Source organism: Taudactylus pleione, unplaced genomic scaffold (genome assembly GCF_031769625.1).
Source record: "Taudactylus pleione unplaced genomic scaffold, aTauple2 ptg000848l, whole genome shotgun sequence".
Classification (NCBI taxonomy): domain Eukaryota; kingdom Metazoa; phylum Chordata; class Amphibia; order Anura; family Myobatrachidae; genus Taudactylus; species Taudactylus pleione.
The window spans coordinates 1,137,327-1,158,561 of record NW_028285250.1 but is presented as its reverse complement, the minus strand read 5'-3'; the positions used below and the strand labels follow the sequence as shown (position 1 = coordinate 1,158,561).

At 41.0% G+C, this 21,235-nt stretch overlaps 1 protein-coding gene across 1 annotated transcript in view; it reads left to right on the top strand.

Annotated features, from left to right (window-relative positions):
- The window catches only part of TECTA (tectorin alpha), a 141,496-nt gene that overhangs the window by 37,953 nt on the left and 82,308 nt on the right, over positions 1 to 21,235 (top strand). The window contains exons 5-8 of the mRNA XM_088458722.1: positions 52 to 189; positions 12,832 to 12,997; positions 13,747 to 14,159; positions 17,779 to 18,349. Coding sequence (XP_088314848.1) covers positions 52 to 189; positions 12,832 to 12,997; positions 13,747 to 14,159; positions 17,779 to 18,349 — 1,288 coding nt within the window. The remainder of the gene's footprint in view (positions 1 to 51; positions 190 to 12,831; positions 12,998 to 13,746; positions 14,160 to 17,778; positions 18,350 to 21,235) is intronic.

Below are 21,235 nucleotides of genomic sequence, written 5' to 3'. Positions count from 1 at the left end.
TGGTAGGGGAAGATAGAGGGGCTTTTCATCATACTTTAATTATATTGTTAGGTGAATACATTTCAAGCTCTGCTGATTTCAGACGGGACATCAAGCTTTGCCATGTTCAATTATGCGGAGATCACATGGACCACGGGGACAGCGAGTGGTGGGGACCCTCTTACTGGCTTAGGCGGTGTCATGGCACAGGTAAGGATGAAGAAAAATATGACTTTTCCCAAATATGACTTTTAGCAAGGTCAGTTGTACCTATGATGTGTATTTAAATTTTGTCATGAAAAACAGAAAGAAAACTAATTCTTCTGGCATGATGCCTAAACGTCTAGATTTTATTATTCTGAAAATAGTTTTGCAAATATACAAAAGATGAATGAAATAATAACAGTAATAATAGAAATAGCAAACCTTTTGCAGCATCATTATGTAATCTCATAGTTTGTCTGTTTCTGTAATATTTAAATAACCTCATGAATCTGTTCTACACATTTGCCTCGCTTGAAGTATTTGCACGGTCATGAATGAATCTACTATATTCTCTGCAATACCTTCTCATGTTACTGCTCAGTCTGCCTCCATTCAGCTCTGCATGCATGGAATGTTTCCTTGTATTATGCTGTCAGTACAGAGGTTTCTCCCTAACCTCTAGTGCTAAGGTCACCAGGTCAGCTGATCAGTCAGGGGTACCTCTCCTAGTCCTATATTCAATATGAATCTTCCAGGGCTGCACTGTTTGTGAAGATATTGTTATCAAACTGAGCAATCACGTCTTCTGGAAAGCTGTGAGGCCCAAAAGTGCTATTAAGTAATACCCTATAATAGATTATGATCCACAAGAAAATGATAATGATTGACCAAGCTAACAGCAGCGTACAGTGCCCTCACACCAGTGGCAGTCACCATATGGATGGCACAATAGTTGCTTTTTGTTTGAATAATGCCACTTTCAGACAAGAGCCGGGGCTCTGACATGGCTCCGACCCAAGTTTTTGAACACAGCTTCATCATGTTGAGTTAGGGACCCCCTTTCACACTACACCTTGGACTTGAGACGTTCCTGGGTCGACCCCGTTCACAGTGTTCACAGTGTCTGCCCTGGCATTCAGTGTGAGTCATTGAAAGGGGGACGCTTTTTTTTGGCTCACAGTAATGAGCTCATGAAAACTGTAAAGTGAAGGGCATCTCATCTTCACTCCAGTGAGCCATGGTGTCAGAATCAGCGTCTGCCCCACCGTCATGTACTCTGGCACCTGCAGATGAGGTAATCTGCAAGCGACCTAAACAGCCAATCAAGTGTTTCAGTGCAACCCAGCTCTAAAAACACGGGTTGCACCGTTCACAACCTTCACTCTATAGGTGACCCGGATGGGGCCCGGGAATAACCCTGGTACCGAGCAGGGTCGTGGACCTGGGACATCCGACCTGGGTCAGGTCTGTTCAACTACATGTTAGCACATTGAAAAGTAAGGATAGGTATTTGGTCACTATCATCAGTCATAAGGAAACAATACACTCTATAATCTGCCACTAATAACAGCAAACTTCTACTGTAGTTTATTCTTTGCTGTAGAAAAAAGGGGCATTTACCTAATAATATGGGTAATGACTTAGACCGACTGTGGGACTATACAGGTGACTGCAGGGTGAGGCTTGTGTAGATAAAGGTGTGGTCTCATTGGCCAGCATCGATCAGGGATGTTGAAAGTTGTGGCCTACAGGACAAATTAAATGAAACCCTCTGTGACCTCCTTTGCCATCTTTGCTTGGGATTTGGGAACAGTCACTAAAATTATGCTGGGTACACACTTGTCGACGAACGATATATCACAAGTTCATCAGCAGGTGCATCAGGTCATCCCTGTAGCACAGTCAATGCATGTGTATGGGCAACCTGCTGACCCACCATACACTGGCTGAGGGGCCACCGACACTGACATCACAACTGGGTGGGCAAACTTAAATGCTTGCCCAGTTGAGATGTCAGCCCAGACATATTGAGCACCCAATTAGTAAGTGGGTATAGCTTACCAATCAGTCGTATAAGTGTACACCTATTTTAAGATTACCAATATTTAATGGCAAGTGGTAATAATAACGAAGAGCCAGACAATAAAACTCCTACAGAAATTGATATACCCAAGTCGTACTGGCAACTCCTTTCTGTTCCTCAGTTTTGTTGTCCCGACTCTTTTAGAGCGTTTTGGCCTCTGGACAGCTGGCTATAGGGTGCAGTAGGACTCAATTCTTAAATGCAGACAAGAACTCCTGAATGGGTTTGTCTGGATCATACCACTCTGGGCAAACAAGGTTGGATTCTGACTGAGCAATGCTCTGATCTGTTGAGTGGTGGAACTTGTTATTTATAGATCTGCTACTTTGCTGCATACAATATTTGTAACTTGCTCAGAAAATTGGCATGTGTATTTTTAATGAATGTACAAATGGGATATAGTCAGTATCCCAGCAAGTGGATGCCGGTGCTTAGAATACTGGCGTCGGAATCCCAACACCTGTCAGAATATCGGCACCGGCATCCCAAAGGTAAGTAGCAGGGTTTCTGGGAGAGTTAGGGGTTAGTGTTGGGCATAAGGGAGAGAGTTAGCCACTAAGGGGGGAGGATTAGGTTTAGGCACCGGGGCGGGAGGTTTAGGGGTAGGGAGAGGGGAAAGAGTAGGATACCGACTGACGGGTGTCAGGAACTAGCCCTGTCGGAATGCCGGCGTCGGGATTCTGACTGCTGGGATCCCGAGTGCCGGCATCCCATTGGATTTGATGCCGCAGAAGCCTGATTTACTACCTTATGCTTATGTGAATTTCCGTAGGGCTAATGCGAGGATCCGTGCGGCGTCAGACGGGAAGCCGCTCCTCCCACTTTTATTTTGTCCACAGCTGCAGCCATTCGTATTGGTATTGGCACTTGCATCAGCCCCATGCTTGGTACAAGAGATCTGTCTGAAACAGGCCTCCCTTCTCCATAAGCACAGAGCAGCACGGAATTTCAACTGTACACCTATGACATTCCCAGGACATGCCCAGTACACATCCCACTAGACAGAACAGTTATGTGCCATCGCATGGTCGCTGCACAGTTCCCAGCCCAAAACGCCCAGTTTAAAGCGAGTTCCGGCAAAGATCCGCCTGGCTCAGAATTTTCCATAGATATGCAAATATGTGTAAACTCACTTCTGCGCATGTACTGTTTGCTAAATCTCGCTATGTGTGTCCGTGAAAAGAGATGCGTCCGACTTTTAAATCAGCTGCTATGTATGGTAACTTTTGTTTTCTAATACTAGTTAAAGCGTAGAACGCATGAGTGGCAGATACGAGATGCTTTCAGTGGGTGCCTCTTAGCCTTGGACGGCAAGTGGGTCATTAGCATGTTTTCACTATTGCGTTCTGTGGAAAATCGCAACTGCGATGTCATTAGCATGTGGATCTGAATCAGGCCCCAATTACAGTAAAAGAAGGGAAAGTTTAGATAATAAGTATCCAAGTTGCATAGGGCCTATTAAAAACAAATCGAAACAAGACACAAATATATATATATATATATATTTTTAAGTTTACACTATTAAACATAGCAACAGTAGGAATCATGACTTTGTTCAGTACATTGTAATTCTACTATTAATCCACAGCCATTTCAGTTAAACTGTATTTACATAATTGGGCGTGTCTTAGCCATTCAGCGAGTCTGACACAGCCCATGGTGCACTTCATCTTTAGCTTGAGACTTGCAGCAGGGATCAAATACCTATAAGTTATCCCTTTTGCAAATGTTAGGTGGCTATCTTGGGGTACATTTTGCTTCTCTATGCATTTGCTGTGCTTTGGCTGCTTCTACTCTACACACACCGTTTGATCACTATCCTGGCCCCCTGGGCACAAGGTAAGGGCGTTTTAAGAGAGGAGGTGGCCCGTGTAAAGCCTCCATGTAAGCCCCCATCTCTCTGGCAGTGCAGTTGGATTCTGTCTGAATACTAGAATCTACTGCACATTCGCGGGTCTCTGGGAAAATGGGGACACCTCTACTGTGCATGCACAAGTCACAGGAAAAATGGCCACCATTTTCCCTGTGATTTTTGCTGCCCTACCACTGCAGCACTCTGGAGACTGTGAAGCAGTAAGTATTGGGCCGATGCTATCATTAGCCAGCTGCCTAGGGCGCCAGCACCTGGAGGGCGCCACTGAGGCCGCTTAACAAAACAATGAAGGATGTCTCTCAAAGAGTTATTTTAATTCTATATGGCACCAGTGGTGGCCGCGGGTCTTACCAGCTGCATCCCCAGCTATTAACAGCCCCCCCGTGACCCGCCCTCACTGCCAGGTCTCTGCCTGACATATGCGCTGAGAGACAGACCTGGATGTAACTGCTGGGAGGCAGGACACCACCAGTGTCAGTGACTGTACTGGGCAGGCTGTCCTCCGCAGGTTTCCCCAGCCAGGTGAGTAACTGTGAGTCCCACACCCGAGTCTAGCAATACTGTATGCTCTAGCTACTGGCATGTCAAGCATTGTCCCAGCACAGAGATCTGATACTGCAAACATCTACTGTGTGTTTTATGTAGGTCTGAGAATGGGATGTAGTCAGGAAGCCAGCGGTCAAAATACTGCCTGCCGGCTTCCCGACAGTGAAAGCCCGGCATGGGACTAAAGATAGACGTCTAAATACCAATGGCTATCATTAGCCCCGACATCCCGACACCTGGCATACCAAACTTAGGTAAGTCAGGCATTGGGAGCTGTTAGCCATGGGGGGAAGAGTTAGGTTTAGGGACTCCCAGGGGTCTTAGGGTTAGGCACCACGTCGGGAGGGTTAGGATGTGGCACCATGCCGGGAGGGATAGGTTAGGGGAAGAGGGGGGGTTAGTGTCTAGGGGAGGGGAGGTTATGGCTAGGCACACCCCAGGGAGGGTTAGGTTTAGGGTGCGGGGAGGGGGCGTTAGGTTTAGGCACCTCTGGGGGGAGGTTAGGCTTAGGTACTAGGGGGGAGGTTAGGCTTAGGCACTAGGGGGAGGTTAGGCTTAGGTACTAGGGGGGAGGTTAGGCTTAGGCACTAGGGGGGAGGTTAGGGTTAGGTACTAGGGGGGAGGTTAGGCTTAGGCATTAGGGGGGAGGTTATGGTTAGGCACCACTAAGGGAGGGTTAGGGGGGGAGAGTGGTAGGGATAGGGTTAATACTTAATTCCTGACTCCATATCAGCACTCGTACTTCTACCGGGATATACTCTCTACAATATGCAATCATCTAATGGCAGTAACCCTGTATTCTTTGTTCTGTCTTATCCTTTCTTTAATCTGTCTAATTTGTCTGCCAATATGAGTTTTTGTGGATTCCAAAGATTCACTGTTTTCACTATAAAGAACCCTCTTCGCCACTGAAGATTAAATCTATTCTCTCCTGCCCACAAGGGGTGACCTAGTGTTCTCTGCAGAGACCTGATACTGCATCGGTTGCCAGAGACCTCTATCCAGACTCTGAATATGTTTATATACTGTACAGTGATCATATCTCCAAAGAAATGTCTTTTCTTCTGTAAATAAATCTAGCTTTGTCAGTCTTTCCACATAATGGTACGTACACACTGGTGTTTCTAAAATGAGTGTTATATGCTTCTTTTAACATTCGTAAAATGCATGTAACTGGGTCTCACCTTAGAAATCTTTGGTGTTTGTATTTACGTTGCATTCAGTTGTTTTATGGTAGAATTCTTTCCAAATTTAATTGTTCCATATCCGTCATTGCAAAGACTATAAAAGTATATACAAGATGAGTTTGACATTTTTTTCCACTATATTTAAAAAATGCATCTAAACATTAGTGGGTATGTACTCTGAGATATTTGAAACCCTTAGTGGATTTATTTGCTATTCTCTGTGTTCTCTCCAAGTCCAGGACGCCCATTTTCTAAACTGTTACCCAAAATTGTACTGCACATTGGCTTCATCAGTATTTTATATTCTGTCTTTTGAGTCTATGGGGTAAATTAACTATATGGAATGTTTCAAAGGCGCCATATGTTTGGTGGTTTCACTTTCAACACACCTGGCTTAGTATTTAATATTATTTCTCCTTTAAATCCAGTGGCCAAAATGTGCCACGTAATAAATTGCTCCCCTGTCCCTTTTTAATACAAAGTAATATCCTGCTCTAGATGCCAGAGTTTGGAATTCTATGTTATGGCCAATTCTATGATCAACAAATATACATTTCCCATCATGGATTTTGTTGGCATAAGTGCTTCACATGACAACTCAAAAACCATTATAATACAAGTAATTAAAAAAAATTGTCCATCAATATTCCTAGAAAACCCACAATATATCTTGAAAGAGTCCTCAATTTAATTTCACAGTCTTCTTTGTCTAGCTGTCCTCCCTTTTTTGTTTGGGTCTCTGCAGCTGATCAAGATTCAGCCACCCATGCACTTCAGCTGTAACCAGTGGTGGCTCCAAAGGTGGGTCTGCAGCACAGTCCAAAATTCAAATAGGGGAGCCATACCAACTGCCAGAGAGCCCCGGCCGGTGATGTTTGGCAGCATTTGGGGTGGCAGTTGGTGTGGTTCCCCTATTTGAATCTTGGACTGCGCTGCAGCCCACCTCTGGAGCCGCCATTGGCTGTAACTGTAAGTCTTTTTCAAGATGATCCAGGACTTTCAGCTGTACAGATTCTGTTTCTGCACTGTGGTTACTTTCAAATTTAAATTAGAAGGAAAAATTATTTATAAGAAGGGATTGAGTAAGCTGTTTTAAACCGCTTACCCAGTTCTTCTAGAGGAGTTTCTATGCTATTAATTCCTTTCACCCATCTGAGTGTAACTGTAAAATAACACATTTGGGTGTATTTTTCAATGGAACTTCATTGATTTTAGCATATATATTTTTTTGTTAAAGAAGAATCTAATATTGTATTATACATTTGCCTACATGGAATAATATTGGAATCATTTACACTGCACAAAATTGTGGACTCATTAAGGAAAGGATATACAATGTATTTTTTTTAAATATTGATGAACAATATTTTTTTATATAAAATTTACATATAATTATTTTTAAGTTAGACCGTGAACTGTCTATGCTAATACTTTAAATTTGCTTATAATTCCGAATTTTTGGATTTGGTGACACTTTTCTTAGACATGTGGATCATATTTTAGCTCATAGGAAGTACACAATTGTTTTAGTTCATAGCAGTATCCCATCTAGGGTATGGGACATAAACCAGAGTCCTCATATACGTAACTTTACACATTCTGACATGGGATATGCTTCTCTACCATTTTGCTTCCTAAACTCCCAAATTGTCTTTTTCCTTTATGTCCTATATTCTCATTCAGATCTGACTGAATTGCTTGCAGGCAAAAATGCAGGTAACCACTATTGTTGTACAACACCAACAACAACTGCTATTATTATTATATTTTGTTATTATTGTTAAGTCATAAAATAAAAAAATCATAGCATTGCTCTTGGCTCTATAATGCTCTTGAATCTCAAAAAAACAAATACAGGTATGTGTGTATATATAAACATTTGCTGTCATTTTGTAGGAGCTTACTAACTGCATATACTACTGTACAGTAAGTTTGAAAATAATTCATGAAAACTTGAAAAGTGTTTGTTTTCTAACTTTTAAAGTTTTTCCATGTTACATCTATAAAATAAAAATATACATAATTAAAAACAGTATGCTAACAAAAATGAAGCCCTCTGAAATAACTTTTGAAAAAATTCTCAAATAACAAAAAATGTAGGTAGACTTACAGCATAAGTGCAAAATAAACATTATTCCCTTTGAAACTGATTGTTCTACACATTAAGCTGCAAACTAACCTGAATTGTGAAGAGGGTTAGAATACCAAAGAATATATAAATATAAAAGTCATCTGAAGCTAAAAAAAACTTTAATCGAAATTTATGAAGCAACAATTTCTCTTTAGTACCATAATCATTTCCCTCCTAACACTGAATTCCTTTGTAGACTTTTATTTTAATAATTGTCTAACTAGACCAAAAGGGTCTATTTCACAAATAAAGTGGTTTATTTATGGATGTTTGTCCCATCACATAAATAACTGTAATTTCTTACAATTGCCTTTTGGACAATAACTAATGATTACCCACATTCAGCAGAAAAATTTCACTGGCTGGTTGAGTATACAGTATATAGTAAAAGTAATTAATACTGTATATGAGCTGGCTTGTCAGCTCATACATGAAAATGTAATCGAAAGTCCAGATTTGAGCTATCAATTCTACTAGTTAGAAATAAAAAAAAGTATTAAAAACATACAAACACAAACAAAAGTATACAGTATATAAATCATAAACACTTAAATACAATATTGTGCTTTTCAATGACATTAATAAACTTTATTTTATTTATTTTATAATCAAATTAATTGTATCTAAATTGTACTCCATAAAATATATTCTAAGTATATGACTTTTTAATGTAGTTCTCTCTGGTGAAGTTCTCTCCTCATTAATCTGAAATCATTAAATATTTTAAGACATAGATGCTTGAAAGAGGTCTAAATTTGTCATAGATATTTATGGCTCAAACAGTGGCAATCTGAATAAATATTGTACCCAGTATACACTTATTCCAAGGTATCTGTCCAGATAGAACATAATAAAGAGCCACATTAAACATATGTATTACTTTGTCACAAATGAATAACAAAAAACATTGATGATTGTATCATTAGTTAAAGGTTTATTTTGGGGGAAATAAATGTTTAAAATAATAACATTTAAAATTATGCAGACAATATATTTATGTTAATTGGGGCCATATTAATTAATTCATGATAGAAGCACCAATTATATTACAAACTTGTGGCACTGCAAATACAAGCATGGATACATTTCTATCATTAATTTATTAATATAGCCTCAATTAACATAAAAAAATTTTTTGCCATCATAATTGAAAGCTGTCTTATTTTGTCATTATTGCCTCAATAAAACCAAAATAATAAAATAAATAATTATGGCCCATCAATATATTAAATTTGAGTAATAAATAGTGAGAAAGTAGTACATATTTTTTATGTGGCTTTTTGTTATGTTGTGCCCAGGCAGACAGCATAAAATGCATGCAATTTGAGCAATCTCGCTACCCAAAGTAACCGCTTTTATTCTGCAAGTTTTGTCTGGTGATTTTCCGGTGAGTTTACAAGTTGAAGGCTATTTCATCTGAAGACTTTTTCTTTGACATTACTAAAAGTCTATTATTGTAGATACAGAAAACTTATAAATATCAGAGGTTGTTATATCTGGTGTTTGTTAGAATTTTAATGATATTTTAACCCATGATCCAATGGCATATACAGGATGAGTCTCCCATATCCAAAATGCTTGGAACCAGGGGTATTTTGGATATCGGAATATTCCGTAGTTTGGAATTTTTGCATACCATAATGAAATATCTTGGGAATGGGACCCAAATCTAAACACAGAGTGCATTTATGTTTTATATACACCTTATACACACAGCCTGCAGGTAATTTTATACAATATTTTTTATAATTTTGTGCATCAAAAAGGTTTGTGTACATAAATGAAATTCATTTATGTTTCATATACACCTTATACACACAGCCTGAAGGTTATTTTATACTGTATATAATTTTGTGCTTTAAACAAAGTTTGTGTACATTGAACCATCAGAAAGCAAAGGTTTCACTTTCTCAGTCAAGCTAAAAATATTCTCTATATCGGAATATTCCGTATTTCAGACTATTTGGATATGGGAGACTCAACCTGTAAAATAATGGGTGCAGGGTATGTGTTGCACACCCACCCATGGGGCCAGGGCGAGCCACACTGCTCACCCTGCACCAATATAAAGTTATACTTACCTCTCCACAGTGTCCAGAGTCCTGCATCTGCTGACGGCTCGGCACTGAGGTAATTTTCCCAATGATTTTCCCATGCACAGTAGAGATGTCCCCAGCAATAAGGTGCAGGTGACATTTTCCCAGCGAGCTGCGTATGCGCAGTAGTTTCTGGCACCAAGCCAGAGACTACTGCGCTGCCAGATAGGAGGGGACCCAAACGAAGCCTGCACACGGCCACTATCCTCTCTTAAACTGCCCCTACTATGGTCCATTGGCCACAAACCTGTTTTCAGCATGTAGAGGCAAATAAGTGAGATTTTCTCTCTATTCTTCTCACATGGGGTCATTGATGAAAGTTAAGCTACTTTATTTTTTACTAAAAGGTAATTAATTTACACAGGTTCTTTGTACTGTATAAAAGTAATGTAAACAAGTTTTGTTTTTTGTTTTTTTAAAGTACTGTACGTAGAGTCAATTCTGTTCCTTCGTCTTTAGTGATGTTTTTGGAAACATTGTTAACATCATTTGTAGAGATTTACTAAGTTAGCATTTTGCAATTTTTAGATAAAGTTGATTGTTTTGCACCTATGTCACTCAGTACAGGGGTCTTTTGGGCTGTTGGTGCTTATCTCATCAGTGACTCATCAAATTCATCCATGATCTTCTTGTGAAGACACTGAGCTGACTTTAATTATTTTGCAGGACATTTATTGTGAATTGGTTAATGGGACAGCTATGGGGTTTAATTTGGTCATGCCATATGGAAATATTTTTGCTAAAACATTTGAAGAAAGTTTTGTTTACATGCATTATTTTTTTCAGAAACATATGTTGATTGTATTTTATTGATGTTACCTTTTTTATGTGACTGCAGCAACAATCAATCCCCCTTTTCTTCTCTCGTCTCACCTCCTACTTTGGAAAATTCATCATCTCCTTTTTGTTCCAGTACCACAAATACGTTGATGACACCCAAATTGACCTCTCTCACTTTGTCCTCTCTTTCTCCAACTCAATATGCATAAAATGGAACTAATTGTGTTCCCCCACCATCAAGGACCTACCCGCCTCTCTCTATCTGTTGACAGCACCACCATCTCCTTTATCACTGAAGTCCACTGGGTATCGTTGTGGACTCCTGTCTATCTCACAGTCTTGCTGCTTCCACCTTCGCAATATCTGTAGAATTGGACACTTCCTCACCATGCCACCAAAACTCATGCACTTTTCATTTCCCGCTTAGACTACTGCAATCTTCCTCTTTTCCATCTCTCACCGCTGCAATCTTTCCTTAATGTCACCGGCCATCTAATTTACCTCTCTCTCACCAAGTTACATCAGCCTCCCCATCTGCAAACTGCTTCACTGGCTCCCCTTCCATTACAGAATCCAGTTTAAACTCCACACCCTCCAGTGGTGTTTCTATTATGGGTGCAGTGCACATGAATCCCTGGGTCGATGGAGGCTCACACTGCACACCCTGAACCCATGTATTATACTTTCCTTTCCAAAGCTCTGTGTTAGTGGTGGACAAATCACTGGGAAAATGGAGCTGCTGTTACTTTCCCAGAGATTTGTGCATACGCAGGAGAAAAATCACCAGGAACATGGCTCCAACGCCATGTTACCGGAGACCCTACTCTCTCTTAAGTAGCCCCGGTCACCCTCACATATAAAGTTCTCAATTGCTTTCCTGCTCTTCAGTCCACGTATGCACCCATGGGCTACAGTTAAAAACCTTTCACAGACAACGAGGACTCACTCCTTATAGAGCCACAATGGATATCTGTCAAGAGAAAACCCAGCAAACAAAACTGTGTTAAATAGAGATGTATGCGGACCCCCGTGTTTTGATTTTGTTTTTGGCAAAACCACCCTCAAGTGTTTTGGTTCGATTTCGGTTTTGGAGTTCCTTAAAATTGACAAAAACAGCTAAAATCATTTTATTTGGACCTGTTTACATGCAATCCAAAACCCAAGATTCGATTTTTAGATCCGAGTTCTGAGCTTACAGGAAGACCCCAGCAGAAAATCGGTTCGGCTCCATACTCCGAAGTTCGGGTGTGTTCGGTTTTCAGCAAAACGAAACCTTTCATCTTTAATGTTAACTAATAGAAGTTTTAATAACAGGATATATGGTGTATTAAAGTATATCTTTGCACTGTAAAAAACAAATAAAAAAGTACACAAGTAATACTGAACTGACCAGAAGAATTACATTGCAAGCTTAGAAGACCCCTTTGTCGATATGTGGGCATAATTACCTACAGTCCCAATCTCCTGCATTCCACTTCCTAGTGAAGTGGGCAGGATGGGGAGATAATTGGAGGAAATTGCGGCTCCGGATGGAGGGAGCGGGGCTAAATTGCAAAAAAAATCCATCATTTAGCCCCTCCCCCTTCTCACAGTCCTGCAATTTGCGAAAGTTTGCCTGAGGGGGGTGGGGCCTAATATCCCCGAAGTGGCCAAATGCATCACTGGTGAACATGGTAGAGCTTTTGTTGCTTACAATACCTGCAAATAGATCACTCTTACATCAATCTGCATGCACATTTTATACAGTGCTTTTACTAGTCAGAGAATGAAAGAAGTCTCAAAAATGGAGGACAGAAAACGGAATTATAAACCTCATTAGGGTACACATGCTCATTAGGTGTAATGTTTACACTTAACCAATGCAACCAATCAGCAATTGGTTTTAATCTGTCTATTGCAAGATTGAAAGTTAAGACAAGTGTCCGATTGGTTGCCATGGTTTACTGAAAGTCGTGCACCTGTATACAAAGTTTGTAAATGAGTCATATTTTTGTCACTGTATTTATCTACCTGTGAGAGTATGTGCCAAAATGTATCATGCTGCATGTCTAGTACCGCCTATCTGTACCACATGCATTAACTATTCGGATTACATAAACAAGAACATAAACTGAACCTTAACTGAACCTTAGGGGGAAAAAAATGTTTGTTGTTCTTCTCTCTATTTTCAGGCTGGATTTATTGGTGGAAATCTTACCACTTTCTTCAGTGTCCCTGGATCACGTTCACCTGACATTGTCAATATTGAAGAAACCACAAATGTGAACATGCCAGGACGCTGGTTATTCAAGATAGATGGGAAGGAGATTGATCCAGCTAATGGCTGCAGTCTTAAAGGTATACAGTTTCTTAGGGGGCTGTAATCTTATAATAAAGCAAGACAGTAATGTACAAAATAATTAGGTTCTTTCGTAAAACCAAGTGGTAATAAAAACCTAACATACAAGTATAACACATAAACACATAAGTGCTTCAAATACCATTCAGATTACATATGTAACCATTCCCCTATATAGAAGAAATGTTTTTATGTATAAATACAGCCGTAGTTGGGGGATAGTATTTATATATTTTGTGTCTATTATTATGGTTAAAACTGAAATGTTTTATTGTGGTCCAATTACAGATCCCACAAATGGGCATTCACATCACTGCCAATGACCAGCCACTTTTAATGCCATTCCCAGCTGTCAAGTGATTTATCCTGATCAGATGTTGATCATCGTTGCCCATCATTTTGGGTCAATGCAACAATTTGTGGCCATTTTGGAGTAAAATGATCACATTTCTTATCCAAATTATTGCTTTTATGGCCAATTTTATTGCTGACATCTGCAGCTATTATCATTCTTATCATTGAATATTTCTTCCAAACCCTATTTAGCTGAAAGGGTTAACTAAGCCTAGAGGCAGGACAATTACCAGTTTTTAATACCAGTTGAACAGCATTAGACATTTTCATTATCAATTATATTGTAACAGTGTTATTGTTGCAAGTAATGCTATTTCTTGTAGACTGAGTAGATTTGAAGCACATGACTATAGAACCATCTGTATTTATTAATTTTTTTTTTTTTTTAAATCAGGTCACTTTTTGCGCCAAGGGCAGCAGTTTTGGGAAAATTCCAACTGCTCCGCTAGATGTCGTTGCCTTGATTTCAATAATGAAATATCATGCCAAGAGACTGTCTGTGGCCCATACGAAGTATGCGAACCAAAGGAGAAATATTTCCAGTGCCTGCCAGTTGAAAGTAGCACTTGTGTGGTCTTTGGAGACCCACATTACCACACATTTGATGGACTTCTCTTCCACTTTCAAGGTTCCTGCTCTTACCTGCTAGCACGGAATTGTCTCCCAGGAAGTCATCTTCCATTCTTTAGCATCGAAGCCAAGAATGAGAACCGTGGAGGGTCAGCAGTGTCATGGCTGAAGGACATCTCTGTTGAGGTCTATTCCCATAATATTGTCATAGCCAAGGGAAACTCTGGGAAAGTAAAGGTAAGAAGTAATCCTTTATATCTGAGTGCATTTGATGCTAGTTTCTAGGGGGAACTGGATGCCATTGCATACCCCAACATAATTGAGTATAATTGCAAGGTATAGTTAATAAACAATAAAAGAGGTATTAAACAATCAGCAAAAACAGTGTTGGTTTTACTTAGAGATAACACAATGTATAAGCAGTTCTGCATAAATGCCTACAATTTTTCAAATGAGCCACTCAGATAGAGGCATACAGTGCATTTACTGGTGACATTTTAGAGCAAGGGTCACAGTGATAGCAACTGGGTCGGTACGAGGAGTGGTTGGCCAAGTGTGGGGGCATGACCATTTTGTCGTGCATACTATGTGCATATGGTGTGGCCATCTTTCAATGTGGTTATGCCTTTCTGGCATGCCCGTGCCCAGAAAGGTCAGGTTTCAGGTGCATCCTGCCCTCCTCCCAACTTCCCTTTTGGGAAATACAGTTATAATTACTTTTAAAATAAATAATTGACCACCATTAGAAAGGCATTAGCGGTAGCAAAATTATCTGTCTGATTACAATTGTTATTATAAAAATTTTTGAAGCACAGAATCCTTCCCTTTACCTTACTGATATTTGTGCTAAGCTAGCCGGCTTCCTGAGGCTCACCCTAAGGTAAGAAGTATACCACACCATTGTAAGATTGGTGACTGTGGCTGACTTTCTGGGCCAAATGTAATATGTCCCGATATGGCAAGAGTGCAGAGTTTTCAGCTACTTTGCTGCGTGATTTCACCTGGCAATTTTTTAATGGCAAAACCACCCGGGTTATGCCTTTAATAAAAACTGGTGCTCTAAGGGCCTGATTCAGCGGTGCACTGCTGAACGCAGATTCCCGATGGTTAGGAATCTGCGCAGGTGTAGGACCCCTACTGTGCATGTGCAACCTCTATTTCCCAAAACGGAGGCGTGTCACCGCTATTGGGGGGAGGGAAGAGGCCAGGATCTCTGTCAGCTGACCGAGATTTCCTGGTCTCGTTCCCTCATCTGCGACGGCCGGCTTGTGTGACCTAATGGTCACTCAGCCGGCTGAGGATCGCGCAGATGATGCCTCCTGCTGCATTACCATAATAGCAAGGACGGAATTGCAAAGCTGCTTGTGTGCGGGTTTGCAATTTCGTCCTCTGTTGAATCAGGCCCCATATCACACAGCATAATTGCCAAATAATCAGCATTTTTGCCAAATCGGGACCTATTACATTGGGCCCCCTCGGTGAGGTTCCTCCACATATATTTCCAAGCCTGTGGGTTCTAACAAAAAAAAAAAGGAAACTTGTTACAATTTTTTTACATTTACGGTTTAGTTAATCAGAGCTTCTATGTACTAATGATGATCTGCAATGGAAGGGAAAAAAAGGATATTAGGAAATAATAGAACTTAAATTGATAAATTGCAGGTGACAACTGATGTACCAAGCATCTGAATAAAGTTTGGATAAAAGTGGATTTGACAATTTAAATAAAATAATGAAGTTTAATCCACACTTTTCCTCATTAGCTATAATAGAATTATAGGGTGTAGAACCTTGAGGCAATCATATTTCCACTAGTAAAATGTAAATCTTTCATTCTAGAGACGTCAGGTCAATAGGATGAGATGGCACTTCCCAAGGTTTTCTGTTCTAATATGCTCATTAAGTCACATAAAGGGTTTTTGATACACATCCTTGTCAATTTACTATAAGAACTGGAATAATTTGGCTGTCTGGATCCTGTTAGTATCTATGGAACAGGTCCAGCTATTTCTTCCAAACGGATTTTGTTACATTCTGTAACTTAAGGAATCATTAGGGGTAACAAGAAAAGAAGAGAAACAGAAAAGTGGGTTGAATTCTAACCAAATCATTATACAAAAAGAGACAAAGAGGGCTTTTAAAAAAAATGTTTAAAGCTCTAAGACATTTAACACCCTAAGTCAATTATCTAAAAGATACGATAGAGAGCGGTAAATAATCTAGAGACGGCCGTGTCTATAATACAGTCTGTTCTCCTTAGAAAATCATGCCAAAATCTAGGCAGACAAATTAAGCTGCAGTAAATAATCTGATATAACATACGGTAACATTGTGGAAAAACGATCAACTTTGCTTGCATCGATAGTCACATTCATAATATAAATCCGATTTAATCAGACGACGGAATGTTTCCCATAAACGATAGGATTTAGACAGCACTCAACGACCAAAAAAAGAAAAAGAAGAAAAGAAAAAAGATTAAATTTACCTTTGCCCTGCAATACATTTTAGTCTTTATTACTTTGCTTTAATTGGATATTTCAGTAATTAAACAATAGTTTTCTATTTAAATGATTATGCCCTGAGTAATTTACAGCCATGCAGAATTGTTTATCCATTGAGCATTCATAGGTGCCCACCACCTCTGATTTCCTGCTGGGTGAGGTGGGTGGTTGTGAACCCCTTGTGTTCTCTAGCTGTGCTCATGGTCTAATGCAAAGCCAGCCACCCTTACTAAAGCAATCAAATGAATGTGCTCAGGGTAAATTGTGACCAATTTTGGTCAAATTAAAAGGTCAGTTCTGCAAAGTAGATTTCAATGAGTTATAATAAGGTAAAGATTGGGCAATCTTAAACATGTGACCAAGAGGAGACCAGGGCCAGAGCCTCAAACTTTTCAAACAAATTATTATTTCTTATCCTTCTATTTTGTGCATTGCTCATGCTCTGTAGCTGAGAATACGCATTTTATTCATAACCAGTTATTTACGAGTATATAGTGCACACATATTCTGCAGTGCTTTAAAGAGAATATTTGACCATTCACATCAGTCCCTGCACCAGTGGAGCTTATAATATATATTCCCTACAGCATGTACACACACACACTCACTAGGGACAACTTTTTGATTTTCTTGTCAAGAGCCAATTGACCTGCCTGTATATTTTTGGATTGTGGGAGGAGACCGGAGTACGCCAGCACAGGGAAAATATACAAACTCCACACAGTTACAGCCGTGGTGGGAATTGAACCCTAGACCTCAGTGCCGTGAGGCAGTAATGCTAACCATTACACCATCCGTGCTTCAGTCATAGGCATCTGAACTGCATCTTCGCTTGGATGAGTGTAACCTCGGCGTCAATTGGGTGTCCTTAAGTAGGCTAAGTAGAGTGGGGGGTGTTGTGCTCTTTTAGGCAGAATTGGGGGTTATTGAGAGGGGAGCGTATGCAAAGATCCATCTGCCTTCAAACAAATCTCTTGCGCCAAAGATAGGGCTGGTGCAATTGCACGTTGATAGTGATGACGGATATTGCCACATAGGTGGATGGATAAGGGCTGAACTCAGACGGAAGCCAAGTTTATTTCCAAGGCAGCCAAATTGTTTGCTTCCGCTCTGAGTCAGCATATTTAAAAAAATAACGCGTTCAGCAATGCAAATAAACGTAAATTAGGTCGCTCACTTCATGGAGTTCATTAGCATTTACATTAGTACAGTATAAATGACCCACACCTAATACAGTATAAAGCGTGTGGTATATAATTCCATTATTCTTGAGGAATTGCAAAACCCTATAGGGAGACTTTAAACATCTTTTGATTAAAACTAAAAATCAATCATATTTTTTCTGATTACAGGTAAACAATTTGATATTTTCACTTCCGGTAATTCTGGAACATGGAGCCATTAAAATTTACCAAAGTGGATTATCGACAGCTGTGGAAAGTGACTTTGGCTTACTAGTGATGTATGATGGCGAACACTATGCGTCTATATCAGTGCCTGGTACTTACATTAACTCCACCTGTGGACTGTGTGGGAACTACAATAAGAACCCGGAGGATGACACCCTCCGCTCCGATGGAAGACTGGCTGTATCTGTGATAGATTTAGGAGAGAGCTGGAGAGTGTATCACCCAGACTGGAAATGCTCCTCTGGCTGTGTAGATAACTGCAGTTTGTGTGATGCAGCTATGGAATCACTTTATTTTACCTCGGAATATTGTGGGTTTATAAACCTTACAGGGAGTGCTCTATGGGAGTGTGGCACTGTGGTGGATCCCACTGCCTTTGTACACAGCTGTGTTTATGATCTTTGTAGCACCAAGGACAATGGTACTAGCCTGTGCCAAGCTATCCAGGCTTATGCACTTGTATGCCAGGCATTGGGGATCACTGTGGGTGATTGGAGAACTCAGACTGGCTGTGGTAAGTACACTTGGCTTCAATTTATATGCATCATTAATACTGATGTAATGTTCCTTTAACATTGTATCTCTTGATCTCCACATGGTCCCGGGGCTGAAAATGATCAAGGGACTATTGTGAGAAGTGGAGGAGGTGTGACCACTGATGTGTGGGTGTGGCCAGTGCCATGTGGGTGTGGCCAGTGCTGTGTGGTTGTGTCCAGTGCCATGTGGTCATATAAACCCACTATCTGCCCAAAGTCTCCCTAATTATGTAAAAGTAGGAAAGTTACATCATTTTGTGAGGAAAATTGAAATACAATTTAGGGGTCGATTCAATTAGAAGCAAATTACTCTTGGCCAGGAGTACAGTAAGTGCGGCTATGTGACGCACTTAAGCTGGGTACACATTAGACGACCTGTGTACCCAGCCGACCTACGATGTGATGGCCGACATATCGTGCAGTCCAAACACACTACACAATCTGGCGAACCACCGGACAATATGTCGTTCACCAGCCGCATCCAAATGCATGGGGTCATTCAGCCCCATAATTATGTAAAAGTAGAAAAGGGACACAATTTGGTGAGGAATATAGCAATACAATTTGAATACTATTGGGTTGATTTAATTAGAAATTAATTACTTATTATGCTTTATTAATACTCATGGCAGAGAGGGGGAAGTGTTGTGAAGCCGTTGGAGGCATTTCTATGCTGTTACAATGGCAACTCGCCCCCATTGCATCTAATTAAATTGCCAGGGACGTGCAGCCAGTGCTTTCAGCTCAGTGCTGGTTGTTGCTCGGGTGGGGGGACCCAATTCAATTTTTTGGGGAATCCCCACTTTCTGAGGAATTCCAGCACTGGGCTGACTAGTTTAGGGGTGGTTAATGTGATGGCAGTGGGGACCCCATGCTGAGTGTACCCCCTGCTATGGCATTATCAAAATCATTATCATTATCAAAATCTGCCCCTAATGGTGTCTACATGAAATTAGCACAGTGCTTGCAGATTTAGAGACAGTTGTATTTGAATATGTGCAGAATTGAAAGCATATTGCAATGTTTTTGCTGACTTAAAGTACAGTATCTACAGAAGAGGGAGCCATGAAGGCCTGTATTTAAAGTGTACTCATTTCTGGTCAGTATAGTTTATGGGAAATGCTATATGATATTATGTATGATGTGAGATTGATATTATCATTTGGTCATCACAGAAATAGTTTATATATATATATATATATATATATGTATATATATATATATATATATATATATACACACAGTAGTGGCCAAAATAGCAGTCACTTTTTGCAATTTGAATGCTTTTCAATTTCGAATGCTTATAAAAACTGTTACACTTCACGCAGTGCAATGATTCATATATCAAATGAAAGGAAATTTAATGCTGAATTCAACACAATAAACAAAGGTCAAATATTTGCATTACAAGAGAAGTTATGCAGTGAAAACAATACTTAGGTTGAAAATAACTGTGTACTTGTGATGTTACTGTCCTATCAGTATTTTGTTGGGTATCCTTTATTTTTCAAGACAGCAGCACAGCGACGTGGCATTGAGCCAACCAATGTTTGGAGCTGTTCCTTCTTTATTATGGGGTGCCATGAGACAATTATAGCCTCAATTAATTGTCTTTTATTGGATGGACGCCTCATATGTACCAGTTTTTTCAAACAAAACCACAAATGTTCTATGGGGTTCAGGTCCTGGCTGTTTCCTGGCCATCCCAGCACCTGTATGTCATTCTCCGTGAACCACTGTTTGCATATCCGTGCAGTGTGGCAGGGAGCTGAATCCTGATGGGAAAAAAATGGGGGATTATCTGGGAAAAGATCCCTGATAGAAGGTAGAAGTTTTGGTTGTAGGATGGTGTCAATGTACTTTCTGCTGTTCAGTGTGCCTTCTATGACATAACGGCGGCCTCAGAGCCGGATTTAGACCTCATGGGGCCGGATTTAGACCTCATGGGGCCCTAGGCAGGATGCTAGTTTGGGGCCCCACTCCCTCAAACTACCCTCATATTCTCTCCATCACAGCCGCTCTCAATCCCCCTCATTACAGTCACCTCCATCACAGCTCCTCATATCCCCTCTTCACAGCGGACCTTCATCCTAGCTCACTCATTTCCCCCCCCCCACCCCATGGAGCCCCTCACAGCCCAGCACCCTTATCACAGCCCCTCAAAGCACCCCCCACCACAGTCCCAGTCATCACAGCCCCCCTCACTCCCCTTATCATAGCCCCATATCCCCCTCATCACAGCCTTCCATCACATCTCAGTCCCCCTCATCACAGTCCCCTCCATCACAGCTCCTCTCACTCCCCCTCATCACAGCCCCCTCCAACACAGCTCCTCATATCCCCTCTTCACAGCCCCTCCATCACAGCCCCTCCTCATAGCCCCCTCCATCACAGTCCCTCCTCATAGCCCCCTCCATCACAGCCCCTCCATCACAGCCTCTTCTCATAGCCCCCTCCATCACAGCCTCTCCTCATAGCCCCCTCCATCACAGCCTCTCCTCATAGCCCCCTCCATCACAGCCTCTCCTCATAGCCCCCTCCATCACAGCCTCTTCTCATAGCACCCTCCATCACAGCCTCTCCTCATAGCACCCTCCATCACAGCTCCTCCTCATAGCCCCCTCCATCACAGCCCCTCCTCATAGCCCCTTCCATCACAGCCTCTCCTCATAGCACCCTCCATCACAGCCCCTCCTCATAGCCCCCTCCATCACAGCCCCTCATAGCCCCCTCCATCACAGCCCCTCCTCATAGCACCCCCCATCACAGCCCCTCCTCATAGCCCCCTCCATCACAGCCCCTCCTCATAGCCCCCTCCATCACAGCCCCTCCTCATAGCCCCCTCCATCACAGCCGCCTCTCCT